The following is a 26,315-nucleotide window of genomic DNA, read 5'->3' as shown; positions in this document are numbered from 1 at the left end:
GTAATTATTGTGAGGATTGTAGCATCAATGTATTAGTCTGGGTATAATAGATAATGATGAAAGTAACTGGCACCACAGGAGAGCAACAGCAGCTGTGTCTCCACCATCACTGTGAAATTCATGTCATGTGCTGTGCTTAAGCTGCAGTGAAGTCACATGTTTAAATGTAATTAATTACAGCATTAATGTATTAAACCAGCTTTTGGAGATTGTTTATTTGTGGATGTGTTTCCCCTGAGCACCCCAGATGACTCACCACAGAATGTAAGGCACCTATTGTGCTCATTTCTTGGACTCTGCTAGAGAAGCTTTGCATGATTCACAGTTCAAAATAAGCCTTATTTATGTTATAGTGGATATTTTCAGTTCTTTCACACTGGCTGTGTGTAGTACACTACCAGTACCAGGATAGTGTGTTCATGACAGCAGAGGTGGGAAGTAACGAAGTACAAATACTTCGTTACTGTACTTAAGTAGATTTTTTAGGTATCTGTACTTTACTTGAGTATTTATTTTTCTGAGTACTTTTTACTTTTACTCCCTGCATTTTTACACAAGTATCTGTACTTTCTACTTCTTACATTTTCAAAACAGACTCGTTACTTTTTAACACGTCAGGGAGAAGTTTGCGTTTTCGGTCAGTGCGCCTCAAACATCAAGCGATCTGAGCTGGAGGAATATTAACATATAAGAGACAATCGTACTGGTGTATCCTCCATCACCGGGGCTTATCGGGTACAAAGGGATTAAATACACAAGCCCATATAATTAATGTCTCATTTATAGCGCTATAATCAGGGGTTACAGCGGGCCGGACCGAGTCCGTAAGTTATGCTCGCGGGACATAAACAGCTTAGCTAGCGCTACTGAAGAGGAGCGAGCATAAAGGGAGTAACATGTGGCAGGTAAATGCAACGTTTCTAAATGCTCAACAAATATCAGCAAACACACAAAGTGTGTGCAGTTTGTCACACAGTGTGTCTGCTAGCTAAAAGAAGAGCTGCTGTATTTCAGGGAGAGAAAAGAGAGAGAAGTTCACTCAGAGATGGAGAAAGAGGACAGGAGAGGAAGAAGAGAGGTTAGAATTAAAGGTAAGGACTGGAAAATAAACTGAAGTATGCTGACTTTGTGTAATTCAAATATTGTATGAAAATACTGCAGTTTAGTACGTAATAAACAGGTTATCTTGTACTGTATTTACAGTAAAGCTCTGTGTTGGACTGGAGCACAGTGTTTGTGTTCATGGTCAGAGTTACAGGTTACATCAGTGCAGCAGAGATGAGTTTGAATCAAAGCTGCTGATGCTGAGATTCATTCACTGTATGCTGTCAGTGTAGGGGATGGAGATCAGCTCAGATAGCTGTGAAATACTGGGTTACATCTTTGTGAGTTCACTTCATCCACACAGAGCAGTAAACCTCAGAGCAGCAGCAGCAGCAGGTCAGCTGATCACAGCCTGCACACCAACATCATTTACTGGAGCTCACAATACAAAGCTGTGATTCTTCTCCCCATGCAGAGCCACTACAGATGATCTTAGGGTTCCTCCACCTTCTGAATCCCACTGTAACCCCTGAGTATCCTCATGTTTGTGTTTAGGTGGAGACACAGTCACCCTCTACTATGGAGGACACAGAGAACAGAGCTGTGTTTAAATTCCCTTTCACAGTTTGTGATTCAAGCTGAGTACATTCATTAGAATTAAAATTTAGATGGAATAACGTTTGTGTTCTCATGTATTATTTTATATATTACAATAATATATAATAAGGTTCAGTTAGCTTTACACAAAAATAGCAGGTAGAAACGTCCTCCAAAGAGCTACTTTTACTTTCTTACTTTGAGTAAATTTCAGAGCCTGTACTTTTTTACTTTTACTTAAGTAAAGAAGTTGAACCAGTACTTCGACTTTTACCAAAGTATTTTTTAACACAAGTACTTGTACTTCTACTTAAGTACAGAATGTCAGTACTTTTGCCACCTCTGCATGACAGTCAGAAAGTGTGTGAAAGATGTAAAGAAAGAAAGATGTATGTGTCCTTTGTCTCTTACAGGTCAGCAGGTTTAAACATGTGGACTCTGTTCAGTTCACTTTTATTTATAGAGCTCCAGTTTACAACAGTCATCTTTAGGTGCTTTATTTTAATTAAAGGCCATACCACACCGGCTGGCAGGTGTAGGTTAAAGTAGCTTTAATATGGTGGCCTCCATATTTGCTAAACAGATGCATAAACGGGGATCAGCTGATGTGTGTCGGCACCGAGATCTGCTGGCTAAGCTTGATTTTTTTGATCTTCTGAGATGGATTGCAGGTGTTGTGTCCCATTGTGCTTCAGCTAGCAGGACAGTCGCTGCAAACAGCACTCCCTCTGATTGCACAGCTTGTGCTGGATTTTCAACAATGTCGAAATTCACATAATGCACAAATAAGCACACAGTGTACAGAGTGTGTTACATGGAACTAACAGGAATACTGGAAGTGAAGCACAGTATTTACTATCAATTTTAAGCTCTAATGACTTCACTATGACACCATCAGGGATATTTTCTCAGCTCAGAGGAAGCTCCCTCCAGGCTGACAGAAAACCTTACACAACTGCTGTCACGGGCTGAGCAGCACTCCTCCTGACTGGTTAGCAGATCCTCACATGTGAAATTAGCAGCTCCTTTAAAACTCCCTCTCCATCTCCTGTGATTTCTGTCTCCGCCTTTTACCTGGATCCCCTCCACCCATGCATGCAGAAGCATTTAGGAAAACTTACAGAGAGTTTAAATAAAAAAACAGGGGGCAGCTTTTTGGCAAATTCTGACACATTTGTGTGTCAGCCCCCTACGGGGGACAGGAAGTGTTTGGGACTGCCTGTGCAGCCACACTGCTCCAGCAGCCCACTGTGAAAGTCTTTATTCTATTTTTCTGCCCAGCTCTCTCTTTTCCTGCGTGTCTCCACGCCAAGATCTCACTCAGTCCCACCAGCACGATATGCCCACACGCGCCCCTCCTCGTTCTCCCCCTCCTCTACTTCCCCTCTCAGCGCGAGCTGACGCATGCCACGGAAGCAGTGACGTCAGTTGTTTACTGTCTTGTAGGTCGCCTCTCGTTGCAGTGCAGCAGCACATCCAGCAGGGCTTATGTAACTCCCCGGCCTGCGGCATGACAGCATGACAGGCACTTTGCTGCAGAGTGTGTGCGCTGCGGAAGGGCGGGTGGGGGGTCTTATGCTGCAGCCTGCACGATACATCATCGTCCACACGCACATAGGCGCAGGTGCATGCACATACTGTACGCAGACATACAGTACACACACACACACACACACACACACACACACACACACACACACACACACACCACACACCACACCACACACACACACACACAGAGTCGGCCAGCTTTCCCCTTCACTGCACCTCACTGTGTGCGGATTGAAAACACAGAGGGTTCACTACTGGAGCTCATAGTAACTCCAAGTGGACCCCCCTCCCTCTACACACATATGCCACAGTCCTCCATTGCAGCATCAGCAGAGAGGTAAACAACTCTGGCTTGGCGTGTAGCTCAGGGCTCACATCTGCCTGCTTTCTCAAGAACGGACACACATCGCCCCCTCCTGGCAACAGGAAGCAATAACAACACCAAATTTGGGCTGCTGAGGAAGCGAAAGCTGTTTTATTTATCAGGTCAAAATGAAATCCTCCTGTTAGACAGGTGGTTTAGTCCTACTGAGCTTATGTCAGTGCTTAAATTAGAGAAAACAGCAAACACACAGCAGATTAAACTGGACTCTGTGACTTCCTTTTTCCACCAGTTTAAGCTTCACTTAATAGACAAGATTTTGACTGTGTTTGAAATGGTTTGTGTTTTCATTCATGTTGTCATGCTCTTTTTAAATGTGTTGTGTGTAGTCTGTAAAAACAGACATGCCTAAGCATCTTTAGCAGGATCTCCACTGATCTTTATATGGGTCCAAAATTAAAAGAAATTACAAAAAAGTTCAACGCAATCTTATTAGCACACATTTACACCGATGCGTCTATACATGTAATATGTAATGTTGCCTTATCACGGTGTTGGTTTTGTAAGCTATTCATTTGTTATCACGTGCATCAAAATGTCTAAAAGGAGACCTGAGGCAAAAATTAAAAAAAAAAAGAAATCCAGAGCTCCACAGCAATGGCAGGAAAAAAAACACACCTCAAAAAGGCAAAAACAATCAGTCTAAAAAAGAGCTCACAAGAGAAACCAACTAAGAACTATAACATACAATAAACAAGGAACATAAGAGACTGTGACGTTTTTACATTAAAAAATATCAAATCTAAGATCTTTTCTAACAGATCGAATATGTTGAATATTTTTTTTTTTAATGTGTAGAAAGTGCTACTGTCATCGCTGTGATTGTGGGCAGTGACAGCCTTCTTGTGATATTTATAACTGCTTTTATCACTGGTAACTGTTGGCTGTAAGACAATCTATTTAGCACTGATAAGCTAATCTAATAACTGCTTTATAACAGCAGTAAACAGCTACAGGGCTGCTGTTTAAGTGTTATTGGGGAATGTGACTGACTTCTCCCGTGAATACATATTCTTTATAAATGTTCATAGTATAGCATATGCTCACCTATACATCATCAGTACCTGGCATTTTCTTTGTGGGTGTTTATTTCATTGTGTTCTTTAAAGTAAATGATCTGATATGCATATAAATAAAATATAAGTTGTTGTTTAAAAAAAATTCCCAGTAAGATCCTTTGTGTTGATTGTGGAAGACACACCCACCCACACACACACACCCACACACACACACACACACACACACACACACACACACACACACACACACACACACACACACACACACACACACACACACACAGTGAGTAAATGAGCATGTGCTTTTATTTTCAAGGAAACTGCCCAGCCTGCGGTGGCGTGGAATGTGACCTGTGTTTTGGATTCCACATCAGCGAATGCCTCAGATAGTTCTGATTGTAAGTCAGACGCCACGGGAAAGATTGTGCATTACTTTAGAAGAAAAAAAGGCGTGCACTTGGAAGCACGCCGGCTACAGCCTAATGAAGTGTCAAAACAAGTTTGTAATGGAAACAAAGCCGATGGCTAAAACGTACTTAAGCTGTCCCTTCACATCCATCATATACCAACACAGCAGAACAGCTGCTGTTCAGATCAAAATCGTGCTGTATGTGTTAAAGCTGGAGTAGGCAACAAACTTTTGGCACGATTGGATGGAAAATTCTTAATGAGGTTTCAGCACATTGTAATTCAAGTGGTCTAAGAAGGAGCTAGACTCCTGCCCCTCCACTGGGTTCTATTTTAATCCATTTCGACCAGTTCTGATCAGGCCTAGTCTAGATAGACTTTTTGTTTGTTTGTTTATTGGCAGCTATTGTCAAATGCAACTTTTCAAAGGGCTCAAAAAGTATGCTGGAGTTTCTGTTTCTGATTCCTAATCTGTCTGCTGGCTACATTTCTGCATTTCCCAGCAACAAAAACAAAGATAATAAAATGTTTACATGTGGAAACATCACTGTCAGAGGTGGAGAAAGATGTCAGAGAGGCAGGAAAATTAAATCAGTTCATTTAATCAGACACTGGATCTGTATATAATTTGTATAGTTATCTGGTTATATTATACTGTGAAATGTCTGTTACAGTAAACTGAATCATAACAATTAAACAGGGCAGTTTGCAGTATTGTGGTAAAGTTTACAGCCTTGGACTCTTTTTACCTGGTGTAGAGCCGACTGTGGTATCCATGGAAACAGTTAGTTTAGGTCATGAGGAGCAGTTAATTGGAATTTAAGCTAATGATGCGCTTTACTATCATTTGCCAGAATTAACCTATAGCTTTACACAGATTAGGGGCTGCCAAGCAATGTAACATCTGCTGCAAAACGCAATTGGCAAAATCCACAAGGAGCAGTAAACCCCTGAGCAGGAGCAGTAAATCCCCGAGCAGGAGCAGTAAACTCCCCAGCTGCAGCAGCAGCAGCACAGGTCAGCTGATCGCAGTGTGTCCACAAAGAAAACAAATCTACTGGAGTTCACAGTATGAATTATTTTGTGGCTTTCTTCTAAGTGAGTAATTTCCCCATGGTGCACCACAAAGGGTACTCCCAGGATTCTTAAGGTTCTCCCATCTTCAGATTTTTGCAGAATACACCTTTAGTAGGGCTGGGTGATATGGACCAAAAGTAATATCTCGATACTTTTTAGCTGAATGGCGATATATGATATATATCTCGATATATTTTCTTCCCAAAAGGTATAAACATAAAGGCACTTCAGAGTCAAAGCTATATGTCGCAAATGTCACACAGACATTTTTATTAACATTCAGCTGTAGATATACATCTGAAATTACTCAAAAATAAACCATTGGCGTATTTAAATAATGCTCCTCAAATAAATTGATGCTTTTTTCCTCCATCAAAATACAATAAATCACACTTCTTACATGTGCTGCATGTGAGACCCTACATGTAAAGATAAGGAGGCCATGCAGATGCCACACAGTGGAAAAAAGACAGAGAATACCAGTGTTTATCTTGGAAAGGTTCCAGGGGCTTTAATTTATTTTCAATTTGTTTAGCTGGGACTTTGGAAAGTACGGTGCTCTCTGAGGCTGGTAAATTCCAAATGCTGTAAACTGAAACTTAGAGTGCGCTCTAGCGAGAGCCTTTGTTACCTTTGAGAAAAACACTGCATGTTGTTACAACGTGCAAAACTATTAAGTTATAAAAATAGTATTATTTCTACCAGTGGACTCAGTGATTCAATCATTATAGTGAGGAGCATCACTATCAGCTTACTTCTGACTCAGGATCAGAATAGTAAACAACCTGACTGACAGACTGCAGCACTGCAGCGTCTCATTGCCACCCTCTGCTGGTGAGTGCAGGAATAACAATATGATACCTGGAGAAATTTACACGAGCATCATGTTTAACTTACATAAAATAAAATGTTTGCTGATGAGATGAACTAACTATACGATTAAATTAACTGCTTTATTTTATTTTATTTTATTTATTTTATTTTATTTTATTTGAAAAACAAAACAAAACAAGACAAAAAAAAATCCAAAAAAAGAAAATCATCATATTAGGAAAAATGTTTTCTGAAATGAAATGCCTTGGATGCCATATTTCAAAATTTTTTTTAATAACAAATGCATGTTCTGCTTGGAAAAGCTATACTCCTGCATATCTTGAACTCTGCTGGATGATTACCCTTACCTCTGTTCTGAACAACAGTGATATTAAATACAGGTATAAGGCACTTTTCAACAAAGGTTGTTGCGATAAACGAACACATCTTGTTGCGCAGATGGTTTGTTACTTTCAGAAAGAATTCATGTCTCTTAGGTTCTTGTATTACCAAGAGAAACCATTTTTGATGCAGTTCCCACTGGTGTGTTAAGACTTTTAGCATCTCGTCCCAAAGGAAAGAGACTGCATCTAAGCACTGTTCACTGCTCCTTCATAAGCCAAAAACAAAATGATCAGGAACATTATTATCAGAACACTTTCTTACAGTTTCTATTCGAGCATCGCTTTACTTTTGCGTATTTTCTTGTCCTCTTTGAACCATTTGGCTCTGAATGTAATATCTGTGGGTTTTAGTAAATTGTTTGGTGTTTGTTTAAATTCGGTTTGAGAAAAAAAAAAAAACAAAAACGCGGAAACAGCAGTGTCTAGGAACCAAGACTCCGTTTCTGTTTCTGGAGGAAGGATTTCCTTGGCGGTCTCTACATCGAGTACAAGGAAGTGTAAACATGTTGCTTTAATGGGAGAAGCTTTTACCACCATTTTTGTTTTTCTTGAGGATATAAGCAAACGCGGTAACTTTTAAATATTTGCTTTTTCACTATTTAGACTAATATGTGTCCTTATTGTGTCTGAGACGGAACCTGGATTACTTTAGCAGCCTGCTTGTTACGCTTCATTCACCTTTAGCTTTGTATGAACACTTAGCTCACTTAACTATTTCACTTAACTAATTAAAACACACACTAGCTCTTAACTATTTCAGCTTTTGTCAGTAAGGGTCTTGAGCACAGGTGGGCAGACCTGCCCGGACAAACACGTATAACGACAACATACTTTTATTTTGAAAGTTAAGCGTAATTGGTCGTTTATGCGAAATTATTTAAAAGCTTTTCTGTTTTTTTTTTTTGCCAGAAACTCGTTTCTCACTGTGTTAGTGCTATGTTATATGTGTTATATGTTATATAACTGTTAACTAGATATTGTTACCGTGTACAGTTTGTCTTTCCGGTTGTGTAGGAGTGTCAGCTGCTAGTCAGGCAAAAGTGTGAGACATGTCAGAACTTGTTAAAGAGCAATAACCAGCGGCTGACCAGACTTCATGTACCAGTTAAGCGATTTATTTATTTAAGTTTTCGGTTATTGTATTTAAAAAGATCCGCGTATGTCATCCTCTAATGCTAATATGAAATTTAACCTTTTTTTTAAATATATATATATAACCATTAGCAGTGGTTGGTATAGTTGAGTCCTTATTTCTGAATCAAATATTATTTTGAATGTCTCATGGTTGTTGATGCTGCTGGACAGGCAGTATTTCAGAAACTGCTGATATTCTGGGATTCTCCCACACAACCATCTCTAGGGTTTGGTCCAAAAATAGAAAATGTCCTGCAGTTCTCGAGGTGAAAATGCCTTGTTGATGACAGAGGTCAGAGAAAAATAGCCAGGCTGCTTCAAACCAACAGGAAAGCAACAGTAGCTTAACTAAGGTATGCAGAAGAGCATCTGTGAATGCACAACATGTCAAACCCTGGGTGACAGCAACAGGAGACCAAACAAGGTGCCATTCCTGCTAACTAAAAACAGGAAACTAAAGCTACAATTCACACAGGCTCACCAGAATTGGTCAATAGAAGATCAGAAAAACATTGCCTGGTCTCAATTTCTGCTGCCACATTCAGATGGTTGGGTTAGAATTTACTGAGAGCATGGATCCATCCTGCCTTGCATCAGTGATTCAAGCTGCTGGTGGGCCCCATTGTTTAAACACCTCAGCCTACCTGAGTGTTGTTGCTGATCGTATCATCCCTTTATGACCAGTGTACCCATCTTCTGATGGCTGCTTTCAGCAGGCTAATGCATCATGTCACAAAGCTCAAATAATCTTAAACTAGTTTCTTGAACATGACAATGAGTTTGCTGTACTCAGATGCCCTCCACAGACATCAGAGTCTCATCATGGATGCGCAGCCAACAAATCTGCAGCAGCTGTGTGATGCCATCATGACCAAATATATAGACCAAAATCTCTGAGGAATGTTTCCAGCACCTTGTTGAATCTGTGCCACCAAGATTTAAGGCAGTTCTGAAGGCAAAAGGGGGTCCAACCCAGTACCAGCAAGGGTGCCATATGGTTACCGAACTAGTATTTATAGGTAAAATAATGAATAGCAACAGGGCAAATGTATTTAAAATTACAAATAAGAAATGTTATACACCAAATCTATTTGGACTTACGTCAGTTCAGCTCAGTGTGAGAGTCTACTGCACATTTTGTCTCTGTATTCAGTTTGACTTGTGCACAGTTCATTGTTAAGATAATATTAACCAACTTATGACAACTCATTACGAGATAAAATCTTCCCAACAAACACAGTTATGAATGCACTGATGGGATGTTTGGATCAAGTATCGGTGCAATTCCTGACTAAAAGATCATGACCAGGTACTGGTGACAACAGGCCAATCCATGCATTTCTGTTCAATGTTGATATGCGTTTACTCTGCCTCATGTTGGCAGCAGTGCACAGTTAGATAGTGGAAGAGCTAACATAGCATAGAGGAAGCTAACAGCAAATGTCACCAGCTTGGAGATAATTCATGTTTGTTACACTTGTGTTCTTGTGTTATGTTCAGTGCAACATTTGTTGTTGCATTAACTCGTCTGGCTACAGTTTACGTCCAAAACTACTGCAAAAATACAAAAAAAAAAAACCTGTTGTCATAGCAATTGCAAAAAAATGCATTTAACTCTTGACCTTTTGCTTTTCTCTTCATCTATATTAGCTCTCCCTCTAGCAACTAGTGTGCTGCTAATGATGAGTTGTTTAGTAAACACAGAATAAGACAGAGTTTGAATAGTTTGGCCCCTTAGATCGGCAAATTGTCACTGATACTCGATGTAGCTTTTTGTGTCAGACCGATATCCAGTCCAGATATTGGATTGTTGCACTCTTGAACATGAGTTCATCTTGTTTTGTCCGACAGTCCAAAAATAAATATTCAACATATTTAGCAAACTAAGGAAAAACATTAAGTCCTCACATGTGGTACCAGACACATGTCCTCCTTTTAAAGTTTTATATTTATAATAAACTGCTGAAGGTTTCTCCATTGATTGACTCATTTATTAAATGACTCACTGAATTTATTAAATGCTGGTACATTGAAAATAATGCAAGGAAGGATTAAACTGAGCACATTTTTTTTTCTTTTACCATGTATTACAGATTTCACCATGGACAGCACTTCTAAAAAGGATGCTTCCAGTCAGCCATCTGTTGCTTCGCAGGTTCCTTTCCTTCACTTGTGTACCACGCTAGAGAAAATTCAGAAGTCCAAAGCCCGTCCAGATAAATCCAAGATCCTTGGGGATTTCATTGAGTCATGGCGGAAATTTCATTCTGCCCTTCACAAAGATAACCTCAAAACTACAGACTCTTTCTATCCTGCCATGCGCCTCATAGTTCCCCCTTTTGAACGAGAGCGAATGGCATATGGCATCAAAGAGAGCATGCTAGCTAAACTGTACATTGATGTATTAGGTCTCCCAAAGAATGGCCCAGAGGCCAATAAGCTGTTGAATTACCGCGCTCCAACCACATCCCAAGGAGAAGCTGGAGACTTTGCTGGCATGGCGTATTTTGTGCTGAAAAAACGATGCACCAACCAAGGAAACCTCAGCATTAAAGAGGTCAATGACTTTCTGGACTCAGTGGCCATCAACAACGCTAGCAAGCAGAAGGATCTTGTAAAAAAGAGTCTGCTGCACCTCATCACCCAGAGCTCAGCTCTCGAGCAAAAGTGGCTCATCAGAATGATTCTGAAGGACATGAAGCTCGGGATCAGCAAAGAAACCGTTCTCCAAGTCTTCCACCCGGATGCTGCCGAGCTCTATAACGTCAACACAGATTTGAACAAGGTGTGCCAGCAGCTCCACAATCCTGCTGTGTCTTTAAGCGAAGTCTCTATTGGTCTTTTTTCTGCTTTCAAACCTATGTTGGCAGCTGTGGCTAACATCCGCAGCGTGGAAAAACAGATGGGAAACAGCCCCTTTTACATCGAGACCAAGCTGGATGGGGAGCGCATTCAGCTGCACAAAGATGGCGATGTGTACAAGTACTTCAGCCGAAATGCTTTTGAGTACACGCAGCAGTTTGGAGGATCCCCATTAGAAGGATCACTGACTCCTTATATCCACAATGTTTTTAAAAGCCACGTTGTGAACTGCATCCTCGACGGTGAGATGATGGCGTACAACCCAACAGCAGACACCTTCATGCAGAAAGGAAGCAAATTTGACATCAAGAGGCTGATGGACGACTCCGAGTTGCAGACATGCTTTTGTGTGTTTGACGTACTTTTAATCAATGATCAGAAGCTTGGCAAAGAAACTCTCAAGAAGCGGCACGAGATCCTTCAGACAATTTTCACCCCACTCAAGGGAAGGATGCATGTGGTGCCAAAGACCGAAGCTAGAACCATGCAGGAGGTGGTGAAAGCGCTCAATGATGCCATTGACAACAGAGAGGAGGGGATCATGGTGAAGGATCCTTTATCCATCTACAAACCTGACAAGCGGGGGGAAGGCTGGCTGAAGATAAAGCCAGAATATGTGGATGGCTTGATGGATGAGCTTGACCTGCTGATTGTTGGTGGCTACTGGGGGAAAGGTAGAAGGGGTGGCATGATGTCCCATTTCTTGTGTGCCGTGGCCGAAGCTCCAAAGCCTGGTGAGAAACCTTCAGTTTTCCACACCCTCTGCCGCATTGGCTCTGGCTACACCATGAAAGAATTGTATGAACTTGGTTTAAAACTCGCCAAACACTGGAAGGTCTACCGGAAAAACGACCCACCGGCATCCATCCTGTGTGGAACAGAGAAACCAGAAGTCTATATCGAACCCTGCAACTCGGTTATCATCCAAGTTAAGGCAGCTGAGATAGTTGGAAGCGACATGTATAAAACCAATTGCACTCTGCGCTTCCCCAGGATCGAGAAGATTCGAGACGATAAAGAGTGGCACCAGTGCATGACACTGGCAGAGCTGGATCAGTTCCGCAGCAAGGCATCTGGAAAACTCGCCTCTCGGCACCTTCACATCGGCAACGAAGAACCACAAAAGAAGAAGCGCAAGCTGCCAGTCAAACCCAAGAAGGTGATCGGCATCATTGACCACTTTAAGCCCCAGGACCTTTCTGGGGTGACCAAGGAAACAGATATGTTTGAGGATGTGGAGTTCTGCATCCTGAATGGCACTGAAGATCATCCCAAGTCTGAACTGGAAAAGGGTGTGGCCAGGTAACACACACATCTTTAGGTTAGCAAATGAAAAGCTAGTTGGAGTAAATGAGATGTGTATGAATATGGGATAAATAACAGTCAGTTTTTCTTTTCCTAATTAAGGTATAATTACACCCCGACAGTGTTTCCCACAGAATTAGACTGTATTTCTGGTGGTATCGAGGAATGATGGAGGCGCAAGTGCACTGGCATTCAGCAGGCGCTCCCTCACTTTCTTAAATGAATTGTAATTCCAATACGTTCTTCAGCCAGTTAATTGACTCTAACTCCCCTGTCTTGGACTGCAGATGGAAACGGTAGCTCTTGTTCTGCTCTGCAGCCATGGTAAGCTACAGCATAGCAGCTTTAGCTTTCCGTGTGTTTTAGGTTCTGGTTAGAGGGACCCACCAGCTCACATTGGAACAAGGACTACCATTATCTGCTGCACTCCAAGACATAGGAGTTGGAGTCTGTCCAGCCGTAGGACAAAAGTCTCGAGTCAGCTGAATGACACTGAAGATCCCAGCACAGCGACAGCACAACAATAACCGGACTAGCTTGCAGAGAAACATGAAACAGGAAGAACTGGAACCAGCTGGTTAGCAGCGACTAAACTTTGCTCTGTAGCAGGGTTATTATAGTTAACGAAAACGAACGAAATAACCAAAACTGAAATTGAAAAAACATTGTCGTTAACTGAAATAAATAAAAACTATAATTAAAAGGAAAAAATGATAACTAATTAAAACTGAATTGTGAGTTTACAAAACTAACTAAAACTAACTGAAATTATCGATAAACTGACTTTCATTTTAAGCCTTGTGGATTGATATGAAATCATTGTTTCCGCTCTCCGAGTTTAAGCTGGGAGCGCCACAGGACAACTGTGTGAGTGCGCATGTGCGTGCGCTCACCGCGCTGGTCCGCAAAGTAATGGCTGCGGTCTGCCGAGAAAGCGGCAGAGTCCCGTATGGAGGTTCTTTGAGTACAAACACCTGCACACGACCACAAGGTAATAACACTCACAATCCAGCTACACAAGCATAAATGCGGACATGAGGTCGGCAACTTCTGTAGGTTGTGTACAGAGGCCGCAAAGACCCTGCAGGTTTAATTAGCGAGCATCTAACCAAGCTAGCTCCAAAACAGAAGCAGCTTCAGGTGGTGAGAACATCAGGATGCAGATGGATTTGAGCTTTGACTCCTTCAAAGAGTTTGTTTTTGTTTAACACCACATGTAGGCGTTATTAATCTGCTGCACTGATGCTGAAGTTTATTGTGGAGTTTATTGTAGAATTTATTGAGTTTGGGAGTTCATGTTTTTCTTTGTTTCTCCCTGTTGATGTTCATGTGTGTCCTTAATAATACACACATTTAGCATGTCTTGTGAACAGTTGGTTGTTGACTATATTTCTTTAAACTGTATCTTTTGTCAAGTTTTCATTACACAATAGTCACTTTTGCGCCTTGAATCTTGCACCTGATCAGGTATGAAAATACTAAAACTAATACTGAAACTAACTGAAACTAACTAAAACTAAGCATGAAACCAAAAATAAAAGCTAATAAAAACGAGCAAAACCACTCTGAAAACTAATTAAAACTAACTGAATTAGAGAAAAAAAAGTAAAAACTAACTAAAACTAAACTATAATGTAAAATCCAAAACTATTATAACCCTGCTCTGTAGTAAATCATTCACGTCATTGTTTCAGATGCGGCATAAAGAAATAAAAAATATTATGAAATATACTTGCTGTCAGTAGACCACCCAAGCAAACACTGCCCCTAATAAATACTAACTGACCTATTTAAAGTCTTTCAGCTTTCCTTCACACCATTAAATGTCAACATATTTGCTGGTAGCAGTCAGCAAAGCTTATATGGACTAATACCAGTGTGACTGTGATATGTCAGTGTATCCATACACATAATTTGGTTCTGGTCTGGCCACCAGCTGAAGTTGCAGGCTGAAAATCAAAAGAATAAGCTTAAAAATTATAAAATATTCTGTAAAATGAAGGAAAGTAGCCTAGCCTGGTGATAATTACTGTTGGTTTAATCAGTCTAAATGACCCCTTTAGCATTTGAGTAGCCATGCGATCCATTGTTAGCTAACATTAGCCATTATATAAGCTATTGGTCACAAAAGACCAAGTAAGACAGCAAATGCATGGATATAACTTACTGCTTTAAGCTTCTCACTTGTAAGAAGAAGATCATATAATTTCTTCCTTCCAGTCCTATAGATGTGTTTTAAATGAGCCTATCACAAACTAATCATTTCTGACATCATTCCCACTTTAGGTGTGGAGGTATTGTGGTTCAGAACCCTGGGCGTGAGACCTACTGCGTGATTGCTGGTGTGGAGAACATGCGCGTGAAGAACCTGATTTCATCCAACCAGCATGACATAGTTTGGGCCACCTGGCTGCTGGAGTGCCTGGACCAGAAGGAGGTGGTTCCATGGCAACCCCGCCACATGATCCACATGTCGCCCTCCACCAGGGAGCACTTCGCCAAGGAGTACGACAGCTATGGCGACAGCTACTTTGTTGACACAGACGAGCAGCAGCTGAAGGAGGTGTTCAGCAGGATCAGCAGTGCAGACGCGTCAAAGGCTGTGAACGTTGCACAGGTCGAGGAGCGCTGCGGTTGGGATGACCTTCCAACCAGCATGTTTAGACCGTTCACAGCTTATATGGACAGTTTTGCTGACATAGGAGAACCCAAAAGTGCCATATCTGCCAGCTGCCTGGACATCAGGGCACTGGAGTTTTGCTACCATGGAGGAACAGTGGTGCAAAAGCTGAAGGAAGGAGTTTCACATGTTATTATCGCAGAGGAAACAAGACTTCTGGATTTGAGGACTCTGAGGCGCTGCTTTAGGAAGAAGTTTAAGATAGTAAAAGAGACATGGGTGACTGATTCAATCAGAGCAGGGTATGTGATGAATGATACTGACTACTTGGCTTGAAGATGCTGTGTAGTGAAGTACACAGCATTTAAATGGACATTTAGCAATTCAACTTATTCCTAATAAGATTAGAAATAAAGTCTTTAATAAAACCTGCAAAATGAAAATTCCAAGGATGCTAATTCTCAGGGTTTTGAGTTTGGGTGAGTTTTGGCTTTTGTGCTCTTAATGAAACAGCTTATTATTAGTTTTAAATGAATAAGCTGCTGTAAAAGTCAGGAAGGCAATAATTGGTTTTTCAATTTTCAGACTCAGAATTGCATTATAAAGGGTTCAGATGGTTTTTCTTCTGAATTTGCCCCCCCCCCCCCTTCAAACTTTTATCCAAGCAGCTATTAAAACATTTTCTGCGACTGAAAGGAGACTTGCCAATTAACCAGAAATGGAGGGTTTAATTCTGACAGTAATTTCGGTGAATGATCCACATTAGCGAGCAGCAGCAAGGGAATGCTCCACCATAATAATCTGTCCATTGTGAAGGGGCACTCCAGCGGTTTTATATTTCAGTTTAGTTAAGCTGACAGACTTGTGAGAGAGAGATTCAGAAAGGAATGGTTAAAATTAAACCGCAAAGGCTGTGATAGACTTTTTTTTTTTTGACTTATGTTTTTTTTTTTTAACCTTCCTTAGCTCCTAAATATCAATTTTCTCCAAACCCTACACCCCCTTGTGAAAACACATAACCTGAACAAAGTTTACCCAGACGGCTGTTTATTTCAGTTTGGAGCCTTCCCTCCAGAAGATGCTCGTCATGATCATAGACTGTATATAAAAGATGGACATAGCCACCGTGATGTCACCCAATGTTATCTGGAGTCCATATTTTTGAAGCCTCGCTGCACATCAAGCAATGTTATTTGCCATATAATCCCATTAAAAATGCTCCAAAGGGAACTAAAAGCAGAAAGACAATCAGTGGGTTTAGTTCAATTACTTGAATTAATTGAGGTGAAGTCTAGCAGCTGTTGCGTACATAGAGGGGGAAAAATGTCCATAGAGATCCAAGCTATTGTTGTACGAGGCTGTAAGCATGCTTTCTAATGCTGTAGCAGTAGAAATTTTTACATCAGAGTCTATGGGGATTTACCAGGAGGCAACTACCGTGGTTGAAAAATTAGGCCCATGCAGAAGTGCCAAAACCTACAGTTCCTCTAATGGCCATTTGAGGCTGGTTCCAAATGTGAGCCAACTCCTACTGATGCCCATGTTAAAATAGCCAACTTTACAGAATTGAAAAGCAAGCTTACAGCCTAGTATAAAAAGTGGTTTTGGTTTCCATGATTAGTTTCCCCCTTCAACAACCATACAATGGGTTCATTTTTTTTAATGTCAATTCATTTTGATGCTGGAGTTAGAGGTGTAGCAGTTCTGATTGACTGCTGTCCAGATACGGGCTAGCTGCCAGCTCTCACTTTCATTAATTGGACTTACTAAACTAGACCCCTCCACCATGTTTGTACTGTCTGTGCCTTTTTAATGAAAATATATGACAAGTAATATGGCTTCCTGTGTGCTACAAACTATCAAAGCTTGTGCTTCAGTTTTTGTGAGTGAAATTCTGGCATTTTATTTGTCTGCAACTCAGCACCAATTAGCAGGCATCTGTTTATGAGTACAGCCAGCTAATCAAGCCTGCTACTTAATAACGTCTTCCTTTCATCCAAATACAGCAGCTTCTGGCTAAAAAAAAAAAAAAAGAAAAAGTAACAAGTGAAGGCCAAATCCTAAGGTTGAGGCTTCAGAAAAACAATGGGTGACATCACAGTGGCTACATTCATTTTTATATACAGTCTGTGGGTTTGATTTGTTTTGTGGCGCCAGTCTCATTATAGAGGAACTGCAGTTTTTGCCACTTCCACGTTGGCTTCATTTTTCAGCCCCTGGAGGTCATTGTATGATCATGACGAGTGAGCAGTTTCACGTGGTGTGGTGTGGTCCTTTAATGTAAGAAAACAAGAAGAATGTCTTGAACTGTTCTCCCCCTTTTTTTGTGCTCTGTGCCTTTATGCTGTTGCCATTACATATGAAGAACGACTCTAATAAATATCTTGGAAGTGGTTTAAAACACGACTCTTGTGATGGGAATTTGTTAAGAATGCTTTTAAGAAAACAGCATCAATGTGAAGTGATGGCCTTTGCTTCAGCTCTTCAACAGGGAACAACACGGGGGGTACGTTAAAACCGACTCAGCTCAAGGCCCTCCGACAAAGCTGTGGTCATGTTTTCCTGTCTTCAAAAATGTCACCGATGCGTCTTGGGATTCTTTGATATGTTCTAACCTTCATTAGCATCCTCTCTAAGGTGCAGGCAGCTTCCTGCGGCGCTTTGGGCTTTGTTATGTGTAAATGCCGCATTAATACATTTTTTTATGTATAAGTGATGCGATACCTCCTCCTAGTCATATACTGTGGATAATGGCTGTTGTTAATTTGTCAAAAGCATCACAAAATATGAGATAAACTGTCTTCATTAGTGGTTAAAAAATATTATCTGCCGCAATGTGCACTCTGTAACCCAACGCCTACTCTGGACTATTTCCAGGTGATGCCGAGTGAGCGTTTGAGTGACAGGCTTTAATTAGAGGTACTCAACCAGCTCTGATTCCTGTGCAGCTCTGTGAGTACAAAGTCCCCTAAAAGGACTCACAGGAGCAGATTATCAGTCCTGAGGATCTGGAGATACTTCTTCTGTAAATCCAGCATTGCTGAAATATGACGTCCCTAATGGTGTAAATCCTCTTGTTAGGCTGGCCGCATCTTTTGGAGAGCCGATACAAGCAGAGCACCCTAGACATAAGCAGCCCCTGGACCAGTAGTACTGTGTGCGCTCAGTGGAAGTAAATGAGCTAGTAATAAGACCAAACACAGGATCACGGCTGCAGGGAAGGCTTGTCTGAGTCTGCAATTAGTACGGCCTGCCCTCAGTGAAAATAACAGCCACAAACAGCGGTAATCAAGCTCTGTTTGGTGCTTCATAAAATGACATTCAGCTGCTAGTAGGTAAATGAGGAGATACAAATCCCTTGGGGGCTGCGTCAGGAAGGGCAACCAGTGCAAAAATCTGACAAATCAAATATGCACCCCTTGTGAAAAAGGGAGCGGCTGAACGTAGCTTTAGGTAAATACAAACTCTGGATCACAGAGTAGCGCGTGGTTTGATCAAGAAAAATAAAAATGTGGACATGTCTGTGTGATGTCATAGAAAGCAGATATCTATAATGTGATCATCACAGCTCTGGCTGTGAGTGCAGGTCTGCTGCTCAGACCTGCTGCTTATAAGGGGCAGCCAATCAGAAGAAAGTTTGTTTAAAGGAGAGGAGCTGGTGGATGAACTGAGGGCCACTCGAATCACCTGCTTTCAACCTGAACCATGCAAAGCTACTCTAGTGAAGTACAAGCATAAAATTATAGAAAAAGAAACATAAATAGGTCTCTTTTAAAGTTATTGATTTAGATTAAAAAGATCATTTATGTATGCTAAACTAAAAGCTAGAACCAGGGTTCAGTTTGCTTTTTTCATGATTTGTTTTCTATGTGTGTTGGTGGGATTTACACTTGCTTGCAGGTGGTTTAGCCTCAGGTAAGAGACATGTTAGCTGTCTCCTGTCAGAGGCTAAAACCAGGGGAGCACCAACCTGTCTGAATGGTCAGGGTCAAATCAGCCACTTCTTCCTCCTCTTTCAGCTGCTTCCTTTAGGGGTCGCTACAGCGGATCATCTGCCTCCATCTCATCCTTTATGGTCCGCATGTTTGATTTGGCCAAGATTTTACGCCGGATCGTCTCCCTGACGCAAACCTCACCATTTATCCGGGCTTGGGACCGGTACTAGGAGCGCACTGGCTTATGGCCTCCAGTGGCTGGGTTTGTCAAGTCAAGCACAATGTAGGCTATAATAAGTATTGGAAAATAAAAATATTAAAAACAAGAGTTTTCACAAAGGCTTCTAAAAGAGTAAGCACCTTTTTTTTTTTTTGTTCAGTATCAATTATATATATATAGTTACACTTTTATGAATGTTATATCCTGTAATAGTTGGAAGAAAAAGAAAAGTTGGAAGAGTATTTATTTCAAATTGACATCAAAAGCTTTAATTCTGAAGTCACAATTTGAACATTTGTGGTGAAATTTCAGCACGGTCTGTTTGACTTGATGCGCCCTGGCACAGAGAGATGCGGCGACTGTGGTGCGCGCGCATAACGTCAGAGAGGGACATGTTCAGTCAATTCGCGAAATTAATGCCGGATGTTGATTCGAATTACCTACAAAATAAAATGCAAGCGACGTTCGCATTTTTATAAATGACATTCTGCATTTTAATGTTACTATTATTGCACTTTGTTTTGTTATAAACGGCACTTTTTTTGTTTTATTGAGACAAACAGAGCACATTATTTTCTGCACCCGCAGGCTTTTAGTGTCCTTGCTTCACTTTATTTAAATAAAAAGGCTGGATGCTGGTAGTTCAACCTTCACTAAAATTAGGACGGGTACTGAAATCATTCTAAGGCAGTTCATAAGCAGCTACAGGCAAAAAAAAAAACAAACAAAAAAACCCACTGGTTTTATTTTCTTTTTTCACGTCATTTCTATGTAATTACTTTTATTTGCAAACCCGTTCTTCTCGTAAAAAAAAAAAAATCCTTCACTAGCCTAAAAACGCCTCATCTTTGAGTTGTCATGTGGCATAAATGTTTAAATAGCGAGACTAATACCACTAAGCGACTAAAACGAGCCTTTATTTTGAGTGGCATAACCGGAAATGCTGCTGTTATCTCTGCCGCCTTAACTCAGCTTCCAACAAACACACACCGTCTCTTGGCGAACATGGCGGCAACTTGACAACGGCAGCGAGCTGAGGATGGTGAGGGCTTGAAAAAGAAAAGAGGTCTGTCACAGGCTGTAGGCCCATCCGCCGACACAGAGACATACAGCTTCGCCATGTTGGAAGAGGATAGCGCCTTTGTCCCTGCACGACCGAGGCCGGGGGAAACGTAAACGCGTCGGCAAGTGTTTCTAAAAACGGAGTCGAGGCTACGCAGAGGAGCGGAGCGGCGCGGCGCGGCGAAGAGCTCAGGGCGGACGGGAGGACAGCGGCTTCACCGGTCAGCCATGGAGGATGCGGCCCGTGGTCGCCAGCGATTGATTTCCCAACCGACCCACGCTCCTTTTAATGGGAATTACCGCTGATAGCAAAGGCAAGCCGGGACAACCCACCGCCCGACACTTGAGGGGAGGAAAACGCGAAGCGGACCCGACGTCAATGACTGTTGCGGCAGTGGAGCCCCCACGGTGGAGTCGGCCGGTTCCCAAAATATGACCAGGGGTGCTGGGACGTGTTGGCAGCAAGAAGATGACGACGGCTTCCAAATCTGGTTAGAGCCCCCCCGAGACAACCAAAAGCCATTCACCGACTCAGAGAGGGCACAGAGATGGCGACTGTCCTTGGCATCTCTCTTGTTCTTAACCATCCTCCTCTCTGATCACCTGTGGTTCTGCGCCGAGGCCACACTGGCCCGGACCCGGGACAAGTTCGCATCCCCCCACCCTTTGTCACCTCAGACATACTCAGCACACAGCAGCCTCAGAGGAAACCCAGATGATATTTTTATAGGAAACTCTACCAAACATTTGTGGCGGCTCGAAACTTGCCACCAGGATAGTTTATCTAACGACTGCTTTACTTTCTTGGATGCCGACGAGTTGTGCAGGGGCCTTTCCGACAAAGAGGGGACGCGGGCTGTAAATATGAGCAATTTGTACCTTTCCTTTTGTAACTCCTACTCTCTGCTGGATTTGTTTTACGGCTCGACGAGTCCGGACAATTTGAACTGCAGCCTCGACGTGCTCGGCGACGGCGACGCGAACCGCTGCAGCCTGTGCGTCCAGGCGTACCAGCGCTACGACCAGCACGCCCAGGAGAAATACGAGGACTTTGAGCTCCTCACTCAGAAATATGAGCCGGGGACATATTCGGTGAGGACGTGTATGGAGCAGTGCAAGGTAGGCTACAAACAACAACACACACAAAAAAAAAGAGAAAGAAAAAAGGAAGGGAAGGGGTGGGAGGGGGTTGGGGAGGGGGGTGATGTGGTGGTGGCCATCTGTTGATTTGGGCCCGGATAGATGCCAGTTTTGGTCCTCCTCCTCCTCCTGTCGCCATGGAGACGGATGACAGATTCAAGGAGACTCCCGGCTCCGGGCCTCATGTTCATTCATCTCTTCATTGTGTTTAGGCCCCATGCTAATGTGCAGATGGAGGCCCTACGAGTGTGTTTACCCCCAGTATTCCCCTTACAAGCTCATGCGTTTGACATTGAAGACCGCATATGACCCAGTTTTGATTTCAAGTGCGCTGGTCCAGCGAAATCCTTGAATAATTTTATGCAATAGTCAAACATAACCCCAAATGTATCCACTGTTTTTAAATGTTCAAGTCTACATTTGGCCCCCTTATAGCCCACCTGGTTGAGCAGGTGGCTCATGAACGGAAGGCTAAGGTCCTCACTGCAGTGGCTTGGGCTCTGATCTGCTACTGATCCTTTTCTCCAACCCCTTTCCCGTTGGCTCTACACTGTTCTTTCTAATGAATACCCTGTTAGGAAATGCACATTTAATGAATCATGCATTTTGCTAAACAGTTGATTGACAGCCTGGGATGTCTTAAACATTTCAGTTTTGAACACCTGCCTATTTTTCTACATTATTATTCAGTCTAGATTTGTGGGTTGTAATCATCACAGTCACATAATCTTCCCATATTAAGTCTTTGAAACTAAACAATAGTATTTCACTTCTTTGAAATCCAAACAACTTAAAGCTTTAAATTTCTCTATATTGCCATGCCTGTGTGGCAGCTATAGCACCTCATTTTATTGAAAAATTGGAGTAATTACCTACTTAACTGCATACTTTATAAAGCCATCAAGTGGCCCAAATTAGACCCTTCCTTTGGACAGTTTTGGCCCATGTGCCATATGTTAGACACCCCTGTTTTATGGCCTTCTAACAGTTTAATGATCAGGAATGAAGCTGCCACCTTATGCAAACAACTCTAGGAGCCGTGCGTGCGTGCGTGCGTGCGTGTGTGTGTAGTCTGCCAGGTGTTCACCACCACTGCCCCACTCCATATCAAGAGCGTTTCATTAGAGTCGAGAGGTGGTTTCCCTGCCTAATGTGCCGGAAGTCTCTTTCCCGCTGGTGTTTGCTTATCTCCATATCCACGCATACACACAGGCAAAGGCCTCACGTTGACTCCACTGTTTGATTGTTTACCATCTCGTGACAGATTATGGCGGGGTTAAAGTGGGCTGTAATGGCTGTCGGGTTCAGAGCTGCCTCTGACTTGTCAGTTGGTTCAGCACCATGGAACTGTCCACAGTGCTGAATGGCGCTCCCCGGCTCCATTCACAGAAGCCCTGGCCAATCCCAGATGGCCTCCATTCACCCAACCAGCGGCAGAGACACAAGCACAGGCGTCAAGCAAAAATCTAACCAGACCATCTGCCCGCTTATACAAACCCCAATGTGTGGTATGCACAGGAGCTGGGCCTAGTTTGGAAAAAGTAGCTGGGATTTAGAGGAAAAAAACATAAAAAGGCAAACTGCATCTCTTTTGTGTGCATTTTTATTCAGCACACTATGATTCACTTTATTTTTTACTCCTTTCCTGTTGGATGTCTTAATCCTGGTAAAGACAACAGCCTTTTTAGGTGTGATAATTCATATTGTTACATATAAACACTCAAATTCTTTGAGTGCACAAAGGAGTTGGAGGCAGCTGCTCTTGGATTTATCTCATGCACACCAATGAATCAGGATTTATTTTCTTTCTTGACAGTTTTGCTATCACTGTTTAAAGCCAGGCTTCATATTCAGTCTGCTGTTACAACTCTCTTTATATTTAAAAATATTTAAATTATTTCTGTGTTCTGGATACAGATTTGGATTGGCTGGTTGATCAACCAGCAGCTATTTTGATGATTGTTTTTGTCAGTTTTAAGACATTTGCTTCATTTCTTTATTATATCTGATTAGAACTATAAACAAAAATATTAGATAGCTTTTGGTTTCGGTGATTGAGACACCTGAAGACATTCTGGGTTCTGGGGAGTTCTTTTGGTAGGAAAAAGTAAAGTAAAATAAAATAAAAGTAGCAGTGAGCTCAAGTCTTTGACCCTGTATCAGTTGCTTGATTTTGAAAAACAGAATATATAGAATAGAAATGGATAGAATCTATCTGCAGACACCACAGTGGAAGGCGATCCATGAAAAAGTTACCATGAAAAAAAAGTAGTGCATTTTATTTTTGTCAGTTTGGTTTCTCAATATATGCGTCACTCGCGGTGGCTACCGGCTTCTGCTAGTATTTGCGGCTCTCACTGTTTTGTTTTCCGTGGAAACCGGGTTCAAATGGCTCTTTCCGTATTGCAGGTTGCCGACCCCTGTGTTAAATTAAATGGCATCAATCTGGCAGAGGGGCATCCATGAAATGGAAAAGCCAAGTGGGTGCTTATTATAATAGACTACAGGAAGCAGCTCAACATTCATCCTTCACTTTCTAGTGTATGAATCCAGTATGCTTCTCTTTGTTAACTGTAATCTGGCTCTGGCCCCACCCCTTTTAGGAGGAGGTACTCTTTCTATTTCCAAATGCATGTAATGTAATTTTCCATGAATTAAATGCATTCATTGTCAATGTCTTTTTGAGCTTCTGGTACTCCAGGTGCCTGATTTGGCACCAAATAAGAGTCGATAGCAGAATAAGCTGTTTGGCACTGGCAGAGAAGATTTGGCAAGTTTTTCATGGGTGCAGCTCGCACACTCAATTCTGCTGCTCAACCCACAAACATATTTTCCTTAAAATATTTATTGCCGAGAAGCATTGGACCAGACACAAATTTCCTTACTTTTTAAGTTTAGTATTTTCGTATTGATAGTATTATAGGTTTGCCAGCTAGCTGCTAAGTTGGGTATCAAATGATTTGTCTGTGTTAGCAGGTAAGCTAATGTCAGCTAAGCTTAGCCAGATAAAAGCCAGTTTTGTCTAATGAAACCCAGTTGATCAAACCAGCTAAACCAACATCAACATCAGCAGGGTGTTTGACTCTTTTTAGTATCAGATCTGACCCAGAGCTGTATTTCTTCAGGCTACTGTTAGCTAACGCTAGTGTGCCTGTTCACATAGGAAAACTCTGTCTTGAGTAGATAAAGTCAGCTATTTTATCCAAACTCCCAGAGCTGATATGGTCATTTAGCTATTTTCACATTTATCAGTTAATGTTACTAACTAACCATAACCAGATCTGTGCAGTGTAGCTAAGTTACATTTAGCTGGCTAAGTGTATACCACTTCCTAAGGGTCATCACTAGCAGTATGATCAGCCAGGCTGCGGGTGTCAGTAATATTGTTTTTGGAGCTTACACAGAGCTTGTTTTTAAGGGAACACAACTGTGGCCATCTGAATCGAAATGTCTAGCTGCTGGGGATTTTTCACCTTTATTGTGTATGTTAGTTTTAGGTTAACAAAGTCTGATTTTTATTTTAGCTTTGCCACCATGGCATTTTAACAAATAGGCTTCACATTTGGTTCTGTTATAAGGTACTGTTTTGAATTTTTTTTCCAGTGTGGGGATGTAAAAATAGATCTCCTTTAACTACAGCACTCAAACAGGTGTGGTTCAAACACAGGAAATTCCCACCTACCTTGTAAGTTAAAATTTTTTTTTAAAAAGTGTTAAGGATTCTGATGGGTCCATAAGTTGGACTAAATGATATCTGGAGAAAATAAAAATGTACAAGCATGTTGTAAATAAACGGCTGACCTCACCAGCACATTTGAGGGCTGCTTCTATGAGTGTCAGATGGCCGTGTGTTTTACTCCGGCCTCCACATCTGACATTCTTTCTTCTCCCCTGCTGAACTCGAGCCCTGCTCATGATTTCTTGTTTTATCCACTGCCAGTCTGCAGGCCTATTCTCCACACTCACCTCTTGGCATTTGAAAGGAAAATAGTCATTTAGTCAAGCTGCTAATTTCTTTAACAATGACCCTTCTGTCACCTTCTAGATTATAGGTTTGTCCGAGCCTTCTATATGGTACGGAAGGAGAGGTGTGACTCAAAGGATAATGTCGAGCTTTTGTTGAGTTATTGGCTACCTGCCTTGGAGAAACCTAGCAGTTCAACTCGTGTGGTGGCTCAGACAGAAAAGTGTGAAAGTATTAAACAAACAGAGCCCTGAATCACTCTCTTTTACATGGTTAACAGTGTAGACAGCTACAGCAGGCGTTTGCTAGAGGACAATCTCTGACATTTTGAGTGAAGATATTTGACATGGAGAGCCGCGTTTGCTGTGCAGGAGTGTCTCCAGTGATCCGCAGGTGGTGCTTTGATTCCTCTCGCCTGAGGTGAAACATCACACGGCAGACACGGCCAGTGTGCTGTTCCTCACAATGGGATCCTCCATCATCGGACTCTGTGAAAACCCACCATTCATCCTGACAGCAGGGCGGGCTTGGAACGTTCAAACCAGGGCAGATGCACTGAGCGCTGGTATTTTCCAGCTTTTTATTTTTTTTTTCCCGTCTTGAGTGTGAACCAAAATGTCAGACTCACTTGTAGTTTTATAGGAAACAATGAAGCTTCTCAGAAAGCATGTTGACCGTGAAACAGCTGTTATCTAACAAAGGCCTGGGATCACATTAATTAGGGGGGTTCCTACTCAGGAAGTAAGTGCACAAAATTCAGAGTTTGCTTTGAACCGTG

At 41.9% G+C, this 26,315-nt stretch overlaps 2 protein-coding genes across 2 annotated transcripts in view; both read left to right on the top strand.

The window, feature by feature from the left end:
* Window positions 1–7,755: 7,755 nt before the first annotated feature.
* Window positions 7,756–17,603, top strand: lig4 (ligase IV, DNA, ATP-dependent). Its single transcript, XM_030744679.1, has 3 exons — window positions 7,756–7,864; window positions 10,523–12,593; window positions 14,883–17,603. Exons 1-3 carry the CDS (start codon window positions 7,810–7,812, stop codon window positions 15,550–15,552), a joined length of 2,796 nt encoding a protein of 931 aa, XP_030600539.1. The 5' UTR covers window positions 7,756–7,809; the 3' UTR covers window positions 15,553–17,603.
* A 2,772-nt stretch (window positions 17,604–20,375) lies between these two features.
* LOC115791083 (transmembrane protein FAM155A-like) overlaps window positions 20,376–26,315 on the top strand; it is a 53,553-nt gene continuing 47,613 nt past the window's right edge. Inside the window, exon 1 of the mRNA XM_030745179.1 lies at window positions 20,376–21,552. Coding sequence (XP_030601039.1) covers window positions 20,866–21,552 — 687 coding nt within the window. The 5' untranslated portion in view covers window positions 20,376–20,865. The remainder of the gene's footprint in view (window positions 21,553–26,315) is intronic.

This window comes from Archocentrus centrarchus, chromosome 2 (genome assembly GCF_007364275.1).
Source record: "Archocentrus centrarchus isolate MPI-CPG fArcCen1 chromosome 2, fArcCen1, whole genome shotgun sequence".
Lineage (NCBI taxonomy): Eukaryota > Metazoa > Chordata > Actinopteri > Cichliformes > Cichlidae > Archocentrus > Archocentrus centrarchus.
Note: the sequence above shows the minus strand (reverse complement) of the source record. Positions and strands in the feature narration are given on the sequence as shown.

Excerpts from the sequence above, each read along its gene's own strand:
- lig4 (XM_030744679.1), top strand. The coding sequence starts at position 7,810 with ATGGGAGAAGCTTTTACCACCATTTTTGTTTTTCTTGAGGATATAAGC. Across the intron at positions 7,865-10,522 it reads TGAGGATATAAGCAAACGCG|ATTTCACCATGGACAGCACT; the intron begins GTAACTTTTAAA and ends CATGTATTACAG. Across the intron at positions 12,594-14,882 it reads CTGGAAAAGGGTGTGGCCAG|GTGTGGAGGTATTGTGGTTC; the intron begins GTAACACACACA and ends TTCCCACTTTAG.